Source organism: Carettochelys insculpta, chromosome 3 (assembly GCF_033958435.1).
Source record: "Carettochelys insculpta isolate YL-2023 chromosome 3, ASM3395843v1, whole genome shotgun sequence".
Lineage (NCBI taxonomy): Eukaryota > Metazoa > Chordata > Testudines > Carettochelyidae > Carettochelys > Carettochelys insculpta.
The window spans coordinates 26,317,138-26,336,553 of NC_134139.1; the positions used below are offsets into that span (position 1 = coordinate 26,317,138).

Below are 19,416 nucleotides of genomic sequence, written 5' to 3' on the forward strand. Positions count from 1 at the left end.
TGGAAGAAGAGCTAGAAACACGAACGACTGGTTCGAAGCTAACTCCGATGAGATGATTCCAGTCATTGAAAAGAAGCACGCTGAACTCCTGGAGTACAAATGCTCACCGAGCCAGAGTACCCAGCAAGCAGTTAGAGCAGCCAGAAGAACAGTACAGCAGACAGCGAGGCACTGTGCCAGCAACCACTGGCTCCAGCTATGCAGCAGCATCCAGACCTGTGCTGACTTTGGTAATCTCAGAGGAATGTACGAGGGTACGAAGAAGGCATTAGGACCCACCCAGAACAAGATGGCACCTCTGAAATCCAAATCTGGTGAAGTCATCGCTGACAAAGCCAAACAGATGGAGTGCTGGGTCGAGCACTACTCCGAGCTGTACTCATGCAAGAACGCTTTGGTTGACGTAGCCCTCGATGCCATCGAGCTCCTACCAGTAATGGACAAACTGGATCAGGAACCAACTGTGGATGAACTGAAGAGAGCCATCGACAGCATTGCAGCAGGAAAGGCCCCTGGCCAGGATGGTATACCACCAGAGGTAGTCAAGTGTGTTGCAGACACACTCCTGGAACCCCTACATGAGCTACTGTGCCTGTGCTGGAAAGAGGGTGAGGTTCCACAGGATATGCGCGACGCTAACATTGTAACATTGTATAAGAACAAAGGAGACAGAAGCGACTGCAACAACTACCGTGGAATCTCCCTCCTAAGCGTCACTGGTAAACTGTTTGCTCGCGTCATCCTTGGCAAACTCCAGAAGATTGCTGAGAGGGTGTACCCCAAATCGCAGTGCAGATTCTGCGCAGAGAGGTCTACCGTTGGCATGGTCTTCTCTCTAAGACAGCTGCAGGAGAAGTGCAGGGAGCAGAGGAAGCCACTTTACATAGCCTTCATAGACCTGACCAAGGCCTTTGACTTGGTCAGCAGGGATGGTCTGTTCAAACTGCTCCACAAGATAGGCTGTCCTCCACGGTTACTCAAGATGATCCAGTCGTTCCATGAAGACATGAGAGGAACCATCCAATATGATGGCGCATTATCGGATGCTTTCAGAGTCAGGAGCGGCGTCGAACAAGGATGCGTGCTTGCTCCGACATTGTTCGGGATCTTCTTCGCACACCTCCTGAAGCATGCCTTTGGATCTTCAACAGAGGGCATCTTGCTGCACACAAGATCTGATGGGAAACTGTTTAATCTTGCAAGGCTGAAAGCTAAGTCTAAGGTGCAGGAAGTCCTCATCAGAGACATGCTGTTCGCAGACGATGCTGCTGTAGTGTCTCACACAGAAGACCAGCTTCAAAAGCTGCTGGATCAGTTTTCCAAAGTGTGCAAGGACTTTGGGCTTACCATCAGCCTAGAGAAGACAAACGTATTCGGTCAGAATGTTGCTGAATCCTCATCAATCAGCATTGACAACTATACGTTAGAGGTCGTCCACGAGTTCGTTTACCTCGGGTCCACCATCACTGACACCCTGTCGTTGGACACTGAGCTAAATAGGAGGATCGGAAAAGTGGCCACAACTCTGTCCCGACTCAGCAAGAGAGTGTGGAATAACAACAAGCTGTACACTCACACCGAAATGCAAGTCTACAGAGCCTGCATCCTCAGCACCCTCCTTTATGGCAGTGAGACTTGGACCCTGTATGCCCTCCAGGAAAAGAGGCTGAATGTCTTCCACTTGCGCTGCCTCAGGCGCATCCTTGGAATATCATGGAAGGACAGAGTGACCAACACCGCCGTCCTCAAGCAAGCTGGAATCCCAACCATGCACACCCTCCTCAGGCAGCGTTGGCTCCACTGGCTTGGCCACGTCCACAGGATGAATGATGGAAGGATTTCAAAAGACGCCCTGTATGGCGAGCTAGCCTCTGGCAAAAGACCTCCCGGACACCCCCAGTTGCACTACAAAGATGTCTGCAAGAGAGACCTCAGAGAGGTAGACATCGGGCTCAACAACTGGGAAGAACTAGCCGACGACCGCAGCAGATGGAGGCAGGGGTTACACAAGGGCCTTCAGAAGGGCGAGATGAGGATCAGACAGCTAGCAGAGGAGAAGCGAGCGCACAGAAAGCACACTAAGGACTTGCCAGACACCCACCACATCTGCAAGAGATGCAGCAAGGACTGTCACTCTCATGTGGGTCTTCATAGTCACAGTAGATGCTGTAAGTGAAGTCCTCAATTGAAACTATAAAGGGTGCGATCCATAGTCTATGCAGACTGAAGGGTGCCTACTTTTCTAGAGCAAATCCTTATTCAGGATATCTGCAAGGGGGCAATTTGGTCATCAGTGCACACATTCTCAACACACTATGCCATCACTAAAGTTAAAATTTTGTCACAGGTACTTTTCTTGGACAAGTCGCTGGCAGTAAACAAAAATTGATGAAAGCCTGGGACCTGGCCATGACTTTTACTAAAAGTAGCCAGGGGTAAAGGACCAGTGTTCTCTGCGAGATTTGTGCTTGTGCAGCCACTCAGGAGAGATTCATATGCCACCAAGCTGATTAGCAGAGCACTCAGAGATAGGTTTTTTGTTTCTACTGGTAGTGCACTTTTGGATATGCATTGGTGCCCATAAAGTTTATTTTATACATAGATGGAAAAATCCAGATGCAGATGGAAAAGATTAAAGGGAACTTTGGCAGGATTAATAGTCAGAGCCACATTCTGGGCTAACCACCAGCCACTGCTCCGGCCCCAAGTACTAGTACGGCCTCAGCTGCTGTTCGTGTAGTGAGAGCTGACCCACCAGCCCCAGGGACCTAACCTAGCCCCACTATCCTCCCCAAGGGAGGGCACTGCTCCAGTCCTGAAGGCTGATCTGGCCCCAGCTGCTGCTCCTGTGGTGTGGGCTGACTGCCAGTTTCGGGTGCTGCTGATCTAGTCTGGCAGCTGACCTGGCTCTGGTGGCTGCTTTGATGGCCCCAGGGCATTGCCTCAGCAGCCCCAGGGGGTGACCTGGCCTGGCCACTGCTCCAGTGGCTAGGCTGAATACCACTTACTGCTCTGGTCCTGCCAGTGCTCCAGGGTGGGAGGCTGTGAGTACTCCAGTTCTGCGATTGTGGCAGGCTATGAAGTCACAGAAGTCTGTTGAAGTTAAGTAATCTGTAGTCTTTGTGGTAGAATCAGATCCTTAGCCATCACCCAGGAAACCAAGGATGATGCCAGGTTTGGCTGAATGGTTTTGCAGTCAGCATGTCCATAATCTCCGAACCTGTCTCCTATACAGCTGCTTCATAATGACTTACACTGGAATGATAATGAACTATTGTTCTTCGAGAAATGTTGCATGTATCCATTCCAAGACCTTCCCTCCTTTCTCTTGTTGGAGTTAGCTGAAAAGAAGGAAATGAGTATGCAGGGCTGGCAAAACGCTTTAGACTGTACTATGAGTGTGTGACACCAGAGGGTGTAAGAGCCAATGTGACAGTTGTCACTAGGGAAAGAATTTCTGACTAGGCACATGCACGCCCACAGTGGAATGGATATGTGCAAAACATTTTGAAGAACAGTGTCAGAAGTTTCATAACCATTTTTTTCATGATCACTATATTGACCCAGGATTTTAAACCATGTATATATTTTTTTTACAAAAAGTCTCAACTTATGTTTCTTGAAACAGGATATAATAATACATATTTTATTTAAATTTCATTAAGCAGTAGGTACAAGCTTTTGGAGTCAAAATTAGAGTCAACTCTTAAGAAGTCTCTAGAAATAAAAGAAGAAAAAATTGCAGCTTTGGAAGCTCGTTTAGAAGAGTCAACAAATTTAAACCAGCAGCTGCGCCAGGAACTTAAAACAGTAAGGAAAAATGATGCAACATTTTTACAGAATTCTTGAATACCTTTCTTATTTTCCAATTTTACTCGCTGTTTATAATTATACTTTTACAAAATGGCTGTGGCCACACTAGCAAGTAACGTCGCAAGCATTTTTGGAAGGAGGAGTGATTTCAAAGTGAGCAGCAGAGCAACTACATACAGAATGTCCATTTCAAAATCAACGTTGAAATAAAAAGGCACTCATTTCAGAAGCGTTGTTCCACTCCCATCTCGGGAACAGCGCCCCAGTTCGACGTTGATTTCGAAGTGCAATAAGCGTAGCTGCTCCCCTGGCCACCATTTCAAAATCACATGTCCTCCACAGTGCCGGCTGATCCCTGGAACACAGAGACACCCTGGCCAGCAGCGAGGGCCCTATGGCTGTCTGCTTCGGCTACCTTAAAGCTACAGTGAAACAGAAACCTCGTGAAGGAAGCTGTGTGTGTGCTGGCAGCCATAGGAACACATGCTCCCTGCGGAACATTCTCCAGCATCCCCTAGAACGGCAGAAATGCAAACGACTGGACCCATGGCCTGCAGAAAGGACCTCCATGAGCTCCATGGATCCCAAGTCACCGGGAGGCAGGGCTCTCCGGGCAGCCGCCGAAGAGGAGGGGTGCCCTGTGGCTGGAGGCCGAGGTCCAGGACCTGCTGGCTATCTGCAGGGGACAAGGACATCCAGCTGAGGACGGAGGGACAGAAGCAGAATGCAGCTGCCTTCGCCCGGCTGGCCGACACTCTGGCCACAAGGGGACAACCCCCGAGCCCCTGACCAGCTCCGCTCAAAAGTGAAAGAGCTGCGCCAGGGGTATGTGAAGGCTAGGGACTCAGCCAGGTGGTTGGGGGCAGTGCCTGCCATGTGCCCCTACTTCAACAAATTGTACCAGCTCCTTGGCCCCTGGGGAGGCCGAACCACTGGAACAGACCCTGGACTGCTGAGCTGGAGGGGAAGGACGAGGAGCCAGAGCCAGGACTCTCCACAGCACCGCCAACCCTACGTCTGGAGCCGCAGGATGACAATGGGGACAGCAATGGTGAGGGCGGGAGCAAGGGGACCCTATATATCATCATGCCATCAGAGGGCACGAGTCAGGCGACCTCTGCCTGGGCCTCCCCCAAAACTTCCAAGGCAACCTCAGGTAGGACTGGGCTTGGGGCATCCCGGGCATGCGGGAGGGTGCAGTCCCTGCTGCTGCCAGCATGGGCCTGGGCATATGGCCAGCTGCCACAGGCCAGGGGCCCCAGGGATGAATGTGGTCACCGTCGGGGAGGGGCCCACGCGCGGGAGTCCCCACACAGGGCCATGGACAACAGCCACGTGGGGCAGATGGCTGGGGAGGGGAGGGGGTGCCAAACCAGCCTGCAAACAACCCAGCAGGGACGGACCCCACAGTGGTCGAGACACCCCAGGGCCCCTCTCCACAGGCAGAGAGGGATGGTGTTGGAGACGTGGCCACCGGCGCATGGTACCCGGTCACATGACTGACAGGGTGCCACCCTCTCCCCTTATGTCTCCACAGCCTCAACATCCGTGGGCCACTCCAGCCCCCTTGACATGCTAGAGAGCCTTGCAGCGGCCGACAAGGGGAAAGAAGCAATACCCACCAGGACCAGGCACAGTGCCTGGCAAGTCCACCGCTGCAGCCGGGCTGACAACCTAGCGGCAGCCCACACAGCCATGTGGCGGGAGCAAAACTGACTGTGCAGGAATGGCTGTCCATGGAGCAGGCAGCCTGGGACTGGGTGTTGGGGTACCTGGATACCCTAACCCAGGCCGTTGCCACCTGCCTGGCCCAGCTGCCCACTCCATGGATGGCCTTTCCTGCTGCCCCACCCCAGCTTCCCCCACCTCTGCTCCTGCTCCTGTTTCCCCTGCCATACTGCCCCTGTCCCTCCCACCACCCTGCTTCTGCCCCACCAACCCTCCCAACATCCCTGCCCTCGCCCTTCCCATCTCCCCCCACCCCACCCCCGTTCGCATCCCGCATGACCATGGCTGAGAGGGAGGAGCTTGCGTGGTGGCTGCAAGGGGGCACATCCAGCCTGGCCATGGCTCATCCGCCCCCCACCCCACGAGTCCAAGGCCATTGCACCCCCAGTGCACATCTACCTATCAGTGCTCCTGTGGCCATCCCAGCCCACAGGTGGCCCCAGACCCAGGGCACTCGTGGCTCCAGGGCCTCCCGTGGCTCCCGTCCCTTCATCTCTAAGGATGATTGAGGTCCCTTGATCCTGCTTGTTAATAGTTCACCCCCTGTTACGGAGTTCACCCCCTTCTCCCCCTTGTAAATAGTTGGAGACTTTTTTGGGTTTGAAAAATTAATAGTTAACTTTGTTATATGGTGTCAGCATCATGCATAGGGTGGGGATGGTGAGGGAGGTGCGTGCAGGCGGGGGTGCCGGTGGGGCAGAGGTGGGTGTGTGTGTGCAGGGGGGGTTGCTGCTCTCCATGAGACTGTGGAGAGCGCAGCATATGCCCACAACAGCGGGAACTCTGGGGAGGCCCACCTCCAGGCACATCAGCAGGCACCTGAAGCGTACCTTCAGGCACCCAAATGTCTGCTCTGCCATGTTCCTGGCCAAGTTGAGCCAGGCATTGTAGCTGTCCTAGCTCTTATTAGTGTGGCCTGTGTAGGGGCATATCCGCCAGGCCTGGAAGTGGGTAGGCCACACTGGCAACTATGCACGGGGGCATAGTCATGTCCCCCACTGGGAGCTCCTGTGGGGGGACATAGGTGCCCTTGGCCATCCTGCGCCTGAGCCATGAGTTACTCAGAATGCGGGCATTGTAGGCCCTGCCCAGCCAGCCCATGCAAATGTCTGTAAAGTGTTCTCTGGCATTCACAAGGGCCTGGAGGACGACTGAATGGTAGCCCTCCCAATTTATGTACCGTCCGCGGCTGGGTGGTGGGTCCCAGATGGTGACGTGGATACTGGCCAAGGCACTGAAACAGTTGGGGAATCCCAGGTTCTGGAAGCTGGCCATGGTGGCAGCCACGTCCCCCCAAGTGGATGAGGTGGTGCAGGAGGGTCTGGTTGATGGTGTCGATGACCTGCACAGGGTGGAGGGCACAGGCACCCATGAGCGTGTGGTGGCGTGCAGGGGGACAAACTCCCTGGGACCCCTTCTCCAGAACCCCCTCCCCAGGCCCTGTTGTGGGTGCATAACCCTGGTTGCCTTACTTCTAGAAGGACAACCTCGATGGTGGCCTTCCCCACCCCAAATTGGTGGTTGACCGAGCAGTTGCTGTCCAGGGTGGCCAGCTGCCACACCATGATGGCCACCCTTTTCTAAAGGGGGAGTGCAGTCCACGTGTGGGTGTCTTGGTGGCGAAGTGCTAGTGTCAGCCACTGGCACAGCTGCATGAAGGTGACCCAGGCCACGCTTGTCATCCCAGTCCTCCAGGACAATATCCCACCATTCCCCGCTGGCGGGGTACCACCAGAGGCGACTGTGGGCCTGGGGAAGAGGGTGCTCCGAATACACCATGGTGGGGGACCTTCAGGAGGCCAGCCATGTGGCAGGCAGCATGGGGCCTGAAGTGGCATGCTGCCAGGACAGCCATGAGGCTGGACATGATATCCAGGCTGTCCCCATCTGGGAAGTGCTGTGAGTCCATGCTGGGCTGCAGTGTTGGGGCTAAGCAAGGTTCCACTGGTGCTGAGCTGGAGATCGCATGCTGCAAGTAGCCTGAGCTCTCAGCATGTGCATGGGGGGGTGATGTTTGGGAGGGTTCCCTTAAGGGGGCAGCTGTCCCATGGTCCAGGTAGGGCTTGTCAGCCATTTGACCCTCCCCTCACCATTTCCTGCCCCATTATTTTGAAAGGAGGCTCTGTGCTGTGTAGTCACCCCCTTTTGAAAAGATGGAGGTGGGATGTCTCTTTGATGTTGTGGATCGCAGCACTGATCCACATTTTGTGTGTAGTCACTTCATATCAAAACAGCTCTCTTCAAAGTATGGACTGGGATTACCCCTTTCAACATCCCTTACTAGTGTGGTCACAGCCAATTAAGTACATCTGTCAAAGTAATTCACTTCTCTCTCAAAATATTTTATCTTCAGAAACAGTGCATTCTATATTACAAGACACAAGAAAGCTTGTCTGTAATTTTCTGAGCACTTTTTTTTTCAAAAACTCATGTTACATAAGAATTCAGATCCTTATTCAGTAAGACTATTAGAATAATAATTTATAATGGAGGTCTTGAATTTTCTGCAACATTTAGTGTGTGGATGGAACAGTGGTTTAAAAACAAATTTACTGAATTTAAACCTTATAAAACAGCTTTCTGTCTTCTGTATTTCTGATTCTTGTGAATTTAGCTCAAAAGCTACAATTTTTGCAGTATTTGTTATTCAGTGTCATGTACAGAGACTTTCAGTTGAATAAATATGGGTGAATAAATGTTGCAATTTAACCTAGAGGATGCATTTCCTTTACTTAATGATCATTGTCGGCTGCTTGCTCTGCACTTCTATATATACGTATAGAATTCTGAAGAGTTCAGCAAGGCAAGGAGATCAGCAAGAGTCAGTCTAGAGACAACAGTCAGTGCCAGTTCAGGACACCACTGATTCTCTTAGGAAAGTAAACAGTTAAAGGAGAGGTATCCATATTCCCTTGTGTCTTCAGCTTGCATTTTTTTCCATATCGCTGATGAAATAGTGCATGTAGATGGTGGTAAGGAAGAGGACAGGAACTAACGTTCATGAAGATTGGAAAAAATGCCATAGAAGAGAGTCAAACACAGTGCAGTGCCCAGTGGAGATGAAGAGGATGATGTTTGGGGAGGGAGAGGAATACACTCATCCTTCGTTAAAGGAGTACTTCATTTACGAGTACTCGCTTAAACAAGGGACACATTTACCTACCATAATTCACTCTATGTGTGAACTTTCCCCACTCACACGAGCCTGACCCCCTTCCCCGCGGCTCCAACCCCCTTATTCTGACCCCCCCCACCAACCCTGCAGCCCCAACCCACTGCAGCCTGACCCCCTGCTGACCCCACAACCTGAAACCCCACTGCTGCCTACACTCCCCATGGACCCAAACCGAGGCAGTCTGACATCCCTGCTGGCCCTGTGGCCAGACCCCCTCCCCACCTGTGGCCCCGCGGCCTGACCCCCGCCAGCCCTAAACCACGGAAGACAAATCCCCTTACCAGCCTGCAGCCAGACCCCCCCGCCGCCTGACCCCACGTGGCCCTGCAGCCCAACACCCCCCTGTTCGGCCCCAAACTGCAGCAGCCTGAACTCACCCCAACCTGCCACCAGATTGTAACCGTCCCTCCCACTCACAGCCCCAAACTATCCCCAGCCTTTAACCCTCCCCAATCCAAGGTTCGCTCACCTTTTAAAAGCAGCTCCACCTGCTGCCACTCCTTCACCGAGTTATGAGCCCTAGGAACTAATCAGAGACTTTTCCATGTAATTTAATAGGAATTTAGTGTCTCTCTTATGAGTTTTTGCCTACAAGCAGAAAGTTGGGAACCAATTGTGTTCGTAAAGCGAGGGATGAGTGTACTCAGTGGAAATGTGGTAGGAACCAGAGTAAGGAACTGACAGTAGTACCCAGAAGGTACCTGGAAAGTAAAGAGCAAGTAATGGGGAGAGTTCAGAGAATCTAGATTTTTTGTACTTGTTTTATTAATTTGAGATACAATTGAGCAAACAAAAGATGTGTGTGTCAAACATATAATAGATAGAGTGTAGATGCTCTGCTGATAGTTTCATGTTTTATATTCATATGTGTGTAATTTCCCACAGTGAAATTAACAATATTAAGTATGAAAAATATTCATGGAGTTTCTTATCTTGTGTAAAGTACTTTCACACATAGAAAAATTAAGAGTTTTGAGTTCTATTTTCAATGTTTGTAATTGTCTTAATTGATTTTAGGTGAAAAAAAACTATGAAGCTCTCAAGCAGAGACAAGAGGAGGAAAGGATGGTACAGAATTCTCCTCCAAGAACTGGTGAAGAAACACAGTCTGTCAGTAAATGGGAAAAGGAAAATCAGGAAACTACTAGAGAACTACTGAAAGTTAAAGATAGATTAATAGAAGTAGAAAGGAATGTAAGTTATTTTAATTTTATTTGTTTAATGTGAAAGTGAAGCAGGCAGAGTAAAAATGTAAGTTAACATACATGAGTTTCCTAGATGAGCCAGTAGGGCCAAATGTGAGGAAAACCCCTTCTGCCGAGGTATCCCTTCTTCCTCATGGAATGAGAAAGACGGGGATGTTGGCAGAAAGCTCCTGATGCAGCGAGCTTCTGTTGAGATCAGTGGTGGAAAAAGTACCCAAAAAACTTACCTTGAAAAAAATGTAAATAAGTTAAAGTATCCTTCTAAACCACTTGAGTAAAAGTACAACAGTATTCCGTCTTGATTGTACTCAAGTGTCCAGAAGTAAAAAGTAGCCATCATATTGTGGTTAACCAACCAAGTTATCATAGGGAACCATTATTTTTCTGTGTCTCTCTCACATACACATATACATATATGTATACACATACATATAGTGTATTTATACATGTGTGTATGTCACAGAATACTGGTACTGGAAGAGACCTCAGGAGATCATCAAGTCCAATCCTCTGAGCTAACAGCAGGAACAAGCGAGAGCTAAATCATCCCTGCTAGATATTTATCCAGTCTTTTCTTAAGTATCTCCAATGATGGAGATTCCACAACCATCCTAGGTAATTTATTCCAGTACTTAAATCACCCTCACAATTAGGAAATTTTTCCTAATGTCCAACATAAATCTCCCTTGCTGCAAGTTAAGTCCATTGCTTCTTGTCCTGTAATCAGAGGCGAAAGAGAGTAATTTTTCTCTCTCCTCCTTGTAACACACTTTTGGGTATTTGAAAGCGGCTATCATGTTCCTTCCTTCTCAGCCTTCTCTTTTCCAAACTAAACAAACCCAATTATTTTAATCTTAGCTCATAGGTCATGCTTTCAAGACCTTTAATCCTTTCAGTTGCTCTTCTCTGGACCTTCTCCAGTTTCTTCACATCATTCCTAAAATGTGGTGTTCAGAACTGGACACCATACTCCAGTTGAGGCCTAGTCAGTGCAGGGTAGAGCAGAAGAATGATTTCTCATGTCTTGCTCATTACATTCCTGTTTAATGCATGCCAGAATCAGGTTTTCTTTTTTGCGATATTGTCACACTGTTGAATCATGTTTAGTTTGTGGTCCACTCTGATTCCTGGATCCCTTTCTGCAGTACTCCATCCTAGGGTTCTGCAGAGAGAGACGACAGCAGCTCCGAGTCTGGTTAATGGAACAGGCTCTGACACATAAGGACTGCGCCATCTCCCTCCTCAGGCACAGCCCTCAGGGAGGTCAGTACTTCTGACAGGGCTTTGACTGGGACAAGCCTGAGAGATAAGGGGAAATCTGCTCGAGGGAGGAAGAGATCGCACTTTTCCTCGGGACATGTCTCCCTGAGAGCACAACGGACCAACTCCAAGCACCACGCTGACACCCTCCCTGCGTCTAAGGGGGCAACCTTAAGTGCTTTGCCGAAAAGGCAATGAAAGGAAAGGGCTCGCCCCTCCTTATCTAAGACGGTGAGGCTCTTTGATAAAGCCACCATCCTGGCACAGCAGAACAGAAAAGTAAACAAGGGTGCATCAACTTCTGCTAACACTTCATCAGTGCCATCAGCGGGAAATGCTGATGAGGCGGCACCACTAAAGCGCGGGAAAGCGCTCAGCACAACTGCAGCTGCTTCTCTTCTCTTGGTACCAATGGCACAGGGGGCCCTGGTATTGATGCCCCCTCTGCCATTCATGCCTCCATATATCACCTCAGGTGAGCTGTCTGTCACCTCAGCACTGGGCACCTCCCTGCTTAGTGAGCACTCTCTTAATAGTCCAGGACTCTCATATTCACTCACCCAGCCACTAACTTAACCGGGTCCTCAGAATTAGAGGATGACATTCCTCCTCAGAAATGAACAAGGAAACTGTTATCCAAGCCACCACAATCGCAACAGTGACAACAGCAATGGATGCCCACCACCACCACCCAGCTGTCCTTCCTGGGACCCATGGGCAACTTTTCAACAACAGCCCCTTCCCAGCCATTTCTCTTACCAAGGGACAGACCCAGACCCATTTGTATGCAGTCATCAAACACATTGGAGTTTTCAGACATGGAGGACTATTGGCTGCATTCTAAAGGGGATGATCAATTGAATTCCCTGCCCCCATCTCAGTTCTCTCCATCATCATCATCATCTATAGCCTCGTTCATGCAGCCTTCCACCTCAAGTGACGACTCTAGGACCTTTCAAGATGTCTTTCGAAGGGTCTCAGACAGACTCGAGATCTCCCTCTCGACTGCGAGGGATACACAGCACAAACTGACAAATATTTTACACACATCCACCCAGAACAGACTGGCAATACCAATCTATGAGGTGCTTCTGGACCCAGCCAAGTTTCTTCAGAGCACCTCTGACTCCATTACACCCACATCAAAGAGGCTGGAGTACAAGTACCATGTGGCCTCAAAGGCCACTAAATTTCTTTTCTCTCACCCACCCTCTAACTCTAATAATAGAGGCCCTGAATCACAGGGGTAGGTAGCAGAATACCAGTCACCCCCCAGAGAAAAAGAGGGGAAATGCTGGATGCAATAGGGAAGCCTTCAGTTTCCTATTGCTAATTACATGGCACTGCTCGCAAAACATACGCATTGGCCGTGTCTACTACTTCGAAGTAGCCGGGGTCCTTTCGAAAAGGAGCCCTGTCTGGATGAGCTGCGCGGCAGCGAGCCACGTCAATTTTGAAATGCCGCGGTCGCCCGCATGCTAATGAGGCGCTGGATATGTATTTCAGCGCTTCATTAGTAAACTTCGAAATGGCCATTTGCATGGCCATTTCAAAGATTTTGGCTAGTGTAGACGTAGCCATTATGTCTTTGACCAGCTTTACACCTTTATTGAAGCAATTCCAGACAATAAAAGAGATCAATACAAAGCCCTCATGGAGGAAGGCTCCCTGATTTGAAGAACAGCTTTAAAATCCACTCTTGATGTAGCAGACACCACAGCCAGGTCCCTACTAAGGGGGTCCAAACCACCGGTGAGGGTCTTCCTTTCAAGATGTCTCATCTCTTTGCCAAAAACACCAATGACTTAAAGATTTGAGAGTCGCCTTGCGTACCCTGGACATCCAAACGACTACTGTAAAGCACAAACAAAACAGGCAATTTAGTTACAAGTATAAATGATCTTCATTTATTAACAGACAATATGATAGTATCAAAACAAAAATTCAGTCAAGTAGCACTTTAAAGACTAACAAAATAATTTATTAGGTGAGCTTTCATGGGACAGACCCTCTTCTTCAGGTCATAGCCATACCAGAACAGACTCAATATTTAAGGCACAGAGAACCAAAAACAGTAATCAAAGTGGACAAATCAGAAAAAAAAATTATCAAGGTGAGCAAATCAGAGAATAGATGCACAGAAGGGCAGGGGGGAGACAAGAATTAGATTAAGCCAAGTATGCAAACAAGCCCCTATGGTGACCCAGAAAATTCTCATCCTGGTTCAAACCACGTGTTAATGTGTCAAATTTGAATATAAAAGAGAGTTCAGCAAGCTTCCCTCCCGCCCCCTTCTGCCCATCTTTCTCTACCTAGATGACTACTTAATAAGGGGCCATTTATGTTTATGTACATGCCTCCAGCTTCCAAGCAGGGCGTACCACACGATCCATTGTTTACAGCCAGGCACTAAGGTACAATCGTATTTGCTCTGATCTATCAGACAGAGACAAACATCTACAAGACCTTTACCAAGCTTTCCTCAAACTACAATACCCACCTAAGGAAGTGAGGAAAGAGATTGATGGAGCCAGATAGGTACCCAGAAGCCACCCGCTACAAGATGGGCCTCGCAAGGAAAACAAGGGAACACCATTGACCATCACATACAGCCCCACCTAAGGCCTCTCCAGCGCATCATCAGTGATCTGCAACCCATCCTGAACAATGATCTTTCGCTCTCACAGACCTTTGGAGGCAGGCCTGTCCTCGCCTATAGACAACCTGCCAACCTTAAACAAATCCTCACCAGCCACTACAAATCACAAACCAGTGACTCTAGGCCTGGAACCAGCCCTTGCAACAATCCTCGCTGCCAACTCTGCTCACATATCTACACCAGTGAGATCATCACAGGACCTAACACCAACTATACCATCACCTTTACCTGCACATCTACTTATATAATATATGCCATCATGTGCCAGCAATGCCCCACTGTAATTTACATTGGCCAAACTGGACGGTCTCTGTGTAAAAGAATAAATGGACATAAATCAGACATCAGGAACGGTAATGTACAGAAGCCTGTGGGGGAACACTTCAGTCTCCCTGGGCACTCAGTGGCAGATTTAAGGGTGACAGTCCTGAAACAAAAAAATTTCAAAAATCGAATGGAGAGAGACATCTCTAAGCTGTAATTTATTTGCACATTTGACTCCATTAACCATGGATTAAACAGAGACTGGGAGTGGTTCGCAGCTTACAAAGGCAGGTTCTCTGCTCTGGGTGCTATCATCTCCCCATTAGACTCTGACAAAGGCTCACATCCCCCATCTGATTTGACATGTTTTTCCTCTTGTGATAAGTACTGTTTATACTGGGCCATTTCCACCTTGCTGAATAGACCTTGTCAGCTCTGGCCCTCCCTCTTACTGGGACCCCACTCTTTAAATACCCCTCTGAAACCACCCCTCCACTCATGCATCTGATGAAGCGGGTCTTTGCCCATGAAAGCTTATGCTCCAAAATATCTGTTAGTCTATAAGGTGCCACAAGACTTCTTATGGTTCTCCAAGTTTCTGAAGCTGCCCAGATGTTGTCCACACTGTCTTCCTCTCATGTCTCTGCTCTTGACCCAGCTGAATGCATCTGTCTGTCACCCAGTTGTTGACTGCCTTCACTTCTATGCGTGGTTCCTGGCTGGCTGACAGATTTAGAGCTCCATTGTCTACATGAGGTCCACACAATTCTTGAAAACAGCAGACGACCTGCAACAAGAAAAAACTATTTGTAAAAATGGCACCATTTCATAGCCTGTTGTCACTCCCAACCATGCTCTTACATGCAAGCATGTATCTTGTATATGCTTACTTCACCTTCAGCAAACTAATCTATCAATACTATTAAGGTCCACCTAGCAGCCATAATGGCCTTCCATCTGCCTATCCAAGATTGCTCAGTCTTCTCCCACCCTTCTGTCAAGCGGTTCCTGAAGTCTTCCTGCCAATCAAAGAACTGACACCTGCATGGGACCTTAACTTAGTCCTCAGAACCCTAACCGGCAAACTCTTAGAGCCATTAGCCACATGCTCTTTGCATCTCTCCATAAAAGTAGCCTTCCTTGTGGCAATCACCTTGGCATGGAGGGTGAGAGAGATCTGCACACTGATATTGGAGCCACCATATATAACCTTTCATAAAGACAAGGTGGTCCCACAAACCCACCCTAAATTCCTCCCTAAAGCACTTACCTCTTTCCAATGCGATGAACTGGTATACTTACCTGTCTTCTTCCCTAAACTGCACACCAACTATAGGGATAGAGTCATGCATATCCTCAACGTCTGCCGGGCCTTGGCTTTTTACCTACAGAGAACTCAACCTTTCTGGAAAATGACCCACCTCTTCATCTCCAGAGCCAAGAGGTCTCTGGGCATGTCTGTCTCAAAACAGAGGCTCTCTAAATGGATCTCTGGCTGTGTAAGACTTTCCTACATTAACTTCGATAAACAACCCCCAACAGGCATTCATGCACATTCCACATGTGCAATAGCTACTTCTACAGCCTTTCTCCAAGGCATGTCCACTGAGGGCATTTGCAGAGAAGCGACATGGACATCCTCTCATACCTTCACTCAGCATTACACCATAGAGACCTTTTCTGACTGACAGACTGCCTTCAGCTGTTCCATATTGCTATGAGCCGATCTATATCATCCAAAGGACCCACCTCCAAACAGTGACACCGCTTTGCAGACCGCAAAAGGTGGAGCACCCATGGGGACCCCCAAAGAAGAAGGAGAGGTTACTCACCCTGTGCAGTAACTGGAGTTCTTCATGGTGTTTTCCCCGTGGGTGTTCCACCACCCACCCTCCTCCCCTCTGCTTCAGATTTCTGCCTTCACTTCCGGATCAGAGAAGAACTGAGGGGACTGGCTGCCCACACATGTGCACTAACTGTCACAGGCTTCTTATGCCTGTGTTCTGTGCACGTGAGCAGCTGGCCGATGGTACACTGCTACATAAATCTTCGACCCGTGGGCACATCAGCAGTGATGCACCTAACGGTGGAGCACCCATGGGGACAACGTCTCGAAGAACTCCAATTACTGCACAGGGTGAGTAACCTCTCCTTCCTCCCTAAGTGGAGTATTTTGCATTTGTCCTTATTAAATTTCATCCCATTTACCTCAGACCATTTTTTCAGTTTGTCCAGATAATTTTTAATTCTGACCCTATCCTCCAAAGCACTTGCAACCCCTCCCAGCTTGGTATCATCTGCAAACTCTATAAGCTTATTTTCTAGGCCATTATCTAAATTATTGATGAAGATACTGAACAGAACTGACCTCTGTGGAACTCCATTTGTTATTCCCTTGCAGCCTGACTCTGAATCATTAATAACTACTTTCTGTGAACAGTTATCCAGTCATTTATCCAATTTAAATAAAGTTGAGATTTCATATCCCTAGTCTGGGTGGGAGGCAGGATGCTGGAGTAGGCCTGGAGTGGCAGTCTGGCTGGGTGGGAGGTGCAGGAGCGGGCTGTGGTAAGGTGTTTGGAAGAGTGGGAGGATGGGGGGTAAGCTGGGAGTAGGGTGTCTGGCCAGGGAGGAGGGTGCAGGAGCAAGGGAGAGTGCAAGAGTGGGCAGGAGTGGGGTGCAGGAACTGACTGAGGCTGGAAGAGCTGGGTGGTTGGGGGACACAAGAGAGTGATAGGGATGTAAGTGCTGTCTGTTCAGGGAATGCGGGGGGGGCACTTACCTGACTCTTCACTCCCTACCACTCCCAGGTACTGCCCTCTGCTGCTCCTATTGGCCAAAATCTGCCCAGTAGGAACAGTGGGGAAACCTCTTAAGAGAAGTTCCCAGCATGTTGTTCCCCCAGCCGGCAGGAGGGTGAGTGGCAGTGCACAGCACCATGCTTCTTCTGTCCTGCGAGGCTTGAGACTCCCCAACCATGTATAGATACTGTTTTTGAATGAACAGGTGTTAATGTTGCTTTTAAAAAGCTTCTTCATTGGCAGACTCTTTGTGCTTGTTCTTTGGTTTCATTTATTTATTTATTTATATTAATTTTCACTGCATGGTGATTCAATGCTTTGTGGCATTGTGCTGGCAATGGGGTGGTGAAAGCAGCAAGTAACTAAGTGCTTCTGGACATGGTCGCAGAGTAAAAAGGACAATGTTTTTTTAAAAAAACAACTTGACTGAAAGTCAAAGTATCACAAAGATGCATTACTTGAGCAAAGTACAAATACTGGAAAACCTTACTTGAGTATTGTAACTAAGTATTCCTAGTTATGTTCCACCTCTGGCTGAGGGAGACCTGTGGTCTCATGACAGAAGCCTGCCATCTAGGCATAGCCTAACTGAAATAATTAAAGTTTACCATTTTAAAAATCCTATGACCAGGAAGTTGACCAAAATGGACCATGAATTTGGTAAACCCCTACCAATGATGCATCCATGGGTGTCACGCACAAACAGGGATTTCAGTGTAAGAGAATAATTGTATTAGCGCCATGTAAATGTCTAATTTGTGGCCAGTTTGGAAAATGTGCTCCCTCACCATCTTTGTGTGACTATCTCAAGCTAATGTGGCCACTCCCTTCCTAAGCAAAAAAAAAATAGATAAATTATTAACAGTGTGGAAGCTGTATCTCAGAATTGCCTTTCTTGTGATTTTAATGGAAATTCTTGGCTTCCGTTATATGTATAGTAAATAATTAATTATCCTTTGAGGCAAAATAACTAAAAATTTAATTAATGGTCTCTTGATGTGAATGATTCTTCTTCCTTTTTTTTTTTTTTTTAAAGAATGCTACACTTCAGGCAGAGAAACAAGCGCTGAAAACTCAACTAAAGCAACTTGAGACCCAGAACGATAATCTGCAAGCTCAGATCCTATCACTTCAGAGACAGACTGTTTCTTTACAGGAGCAAAATACAACCTTACAAACACAAAATGCCAAGCTTCAGGTTATATTTTTATATTTTTAAATTTTTATTTTATAGTTTGTTTCAAAATAAAAGTAGACTTTTTTCAAGTCAAAGCTTTGCTGTTAACCATTTGGCACTAGTTATCACAATTTCAGTTGAGATATATATATGAAAATAAAAGTACCTTTTGCCATTTATAGTTTGCACTAGTAAGAATCAGCAATAAATTGCTAAAACAAGATATTTACATCCTACATCTATCAAGTTTAAAACCTCAGAGTTTATGCACAGGAACTAAGTGTACTTTGTCAGCCTCCTTCCAAACCCCTTCTTTTACCTTCTTAACATCCAAGTTCTAGTCATGTAAGCATTTAAATCACCCTGTGTGCTAATATTAAGTGAGATTCTGTTTAATATTTTCTTAAATGAGTTAGAAGTAATGAAATGTGAAGTGGCACATAATATTAAAAGAAGAAAGATTGTGAACACACTGAACAATCAAGAGAATTTAGAGATGTGTGAATAAATTAATAAGAGATTTAATTCAGATAACTGCATTGTAATTTGCTCGGGGAAAAAAAAGCCATACACTTTGTTTCTGTGACCTACAATAACAAAAGTAACATTCACAGTGTTACCTTCATGAAATCCAGGGTAAATTGCCTTCCCTCCTGTGCTAGCTACATTTTCAAATATAGTTTCTCCAATAAAAGAATTTCTTCTACAAACAGCTTGTGTATTTTTAGGACTCTCAGTTGAAAATATATTGTGAACAAATTTCTACCATTCTTAGGTAGGAAAGAGGCTAGGAAAATAGGCCAAAAAGGACTACAACATACATCAGTTGAAATCTGATGTAGTTTAATTGCAATGACAGATCTGGCTTTATCCTCCATAGTGAAGGGTATACCTAGTGAACTGGATTGCTTCCATAAAGTCATGTGGATGCAAGAATTAGACTTCTCCCACCACAGGAATTAAGAAACTATGTCAGCCACCCTGAAGGCCTTAGCAGTTTGTGTTTTCCTTGGAAAATCTCAGTATATATAGATCCACATGTAGACAGAATTAAGAGGGCCCTTTATTTGGGACTTGTTTTCTTCCAGAAATAAGAAGACGTTTCTGTAGGTGACTGGATCCAGAGTCTAAAACAAAAAAAACATTCAAACCTGTCCAGGATCTCTTCTGTATACATTCTCCTTTTCTGCACCTCAGCATCTCTCATAATTCTGATACAGGCTCATGCCCTCATGTGTACAGATTTTGGCTCAAAGCTGCTGCATAGCCTATGCTATCCGTGCCTTTTCTCCTGCTTGGTGCCAGATCTTCTATCTCCATGGCAATGGTCAAGT

General features: G+C 47.6%; 1 protein-coding gene across 7 annotated transcripts in view; it reads left to right on the plus strand.

Annotated features, from left to right (window-relative positions):
• The window catches only part of CCDC88A (coiled-coil domain containing 88A), a 274,165-nt gene that overhangs the window by 175,616 nt on the left and 79,133 nt on the right, over positions 1-19,416 (plus strand). For 4 of the 7 annotated variants that reach the window (XM_074989496.1, XM_074989497.1, XM_074989499.1 and 1 more), the window contains exons 17-19: positions 3,666-3,810; positions 9,734-9,910; positions 17,942-18,103. In XM_074989496.1, the coding sequence (XP_074845597.1) occupies positions 3,666-3,810; positions 9,734-9,910; positions 17,942-18,103 (484 nt within the window). The remainder of the gene's footprint in view (positions 1-3,665; positions 3,811-9,733; positions 9,911-17,941; positions 18,104-19,416) is intronic. The other 3 variants (XM_074989498.1, XM_074989494.1, XM_074989495.1) reach the window with 1 other exon arrangement.